Raw genomic sequence first — 930 nt, forward strand, 5'->3', positions numbered from 1 at the left:
GGGCTGGTTCTGACTGTGCCAGGGCTGTGCCAAAGGCTGTCCCATCCCTCCCGGCCCCTTGATGTCCCTCTGGTCCCCACAGGGCACCAGCGACTTCTGCGTGGCCCCAGACAAGTTCATCATGAACCAGACAGACGACGAGATCAGTGCAGGTCAGAGCCAGCTCCCAGGTGGAGCCAGGGTGGGGCAGGACCACAAAACCTACTGGGGAGTCCAGTGCCCCCTGCTGCCATTCTCCCCCCACACGCTGCTCCCTGTCCCCCGGGACACTCCTACCAATGTGTCCCCTTGGCTTTGCAGTGGTGGCTCACTATTACCTGTACTGTGACCAGAGCCTGAGCAACCCCTTCCAGCAGGTACAGGGGGACCAGGCACCCTGCTTGGGGCTGCCTGGGGCTGAGGGGGTCCCAGGGATGGGGGGGTCCCAGGGCTGGGTGGCTCCATGACTGTTCCCACTCCCCCTTGCAGGTTCTCACCGTCTTCCAGCGCTCGCTCACCACGATGCAGATCCAGACCCAGGGTCTCATCCAGTATGCACTGCCCCTCTTCCCCACAGCTGAGGTATGGGAGTGGGTGCTGGGGCTTCACCTGTCCTCACTCTGCTCCCCAGCACTGTCCTGACCCCCTCTTTTCACATAGAAAGACCTTTTGGGGGTTCAGCAGCTCCTCAACTCCTCAGAGACCAGCCTGCACCAGCTGACAGCCCTGCTGGACTGCCGTGGGCTGCACAAGGTGAGGGGGGTCCGGGTGGGGACACAGCTCTGGGGTCCCCCTGCTCTGCCACCAGCCCTGCCTGTGTCCCACCAGGATTACCTGGACGCCCTCATCGGGATCTGCTACGACGGGGTGGAGGGGCTGCTCTACCTGGGGCTCTTCTCCCTGCTGGCAGCTGCCTCCTTCTCCACCATCATCTGCGCTGCCCCCCGCGCG

The 930-nt window shown here is 63.9% G+C and overlaps 1 protein-coding gene across 1 annotated transcript in view; it reads left to right on the forward strand.

Moving 5' to 3' along the window:
• Nucleotides 1-53: 53 nt before the first annotated feature.
• Nucleotides 54-930, forward strand: part of TTYH2 (tweety family member 2) — a 2565-nt gene continuing 1688 nt past the window's right edge. The window contains exons 1-5 of the mRNA XM_029960109.1: nt 54-152; nt 301-356; nt 469-561; nt 640-732; nt 808-925. Coding sequence (XP_029815969.1) covers nt 62-152; nt 301-356; nt 469-561; nt 640-732; nt 808-925 — 451 coding nt within the window. The 5' untranslated portion in view covers nt 54-61. The remainder of the gene's footprint in view (nt 153-300; nt 357-468; nt 562-639; nt 733-807; nt 926-930) is intronic.

Source organism: Manacus vitellinus, unplaced genomic scaffold, assembly GCF_001715985.3.
Source record: "Manacus vitellinus isolate BGI_N305 unplaced genomic scaffold, ASM171598v3 scaffold_24_pilon, whole genome shotgun sequence".
In the NCBI taxonomy this organism is placed as follows: domain Eukaryota; kingdom Metazoa; phylum Chordata; class Aves; order Passeriformes; family Pipridae; genus Manacus; species Manacus vitellinus.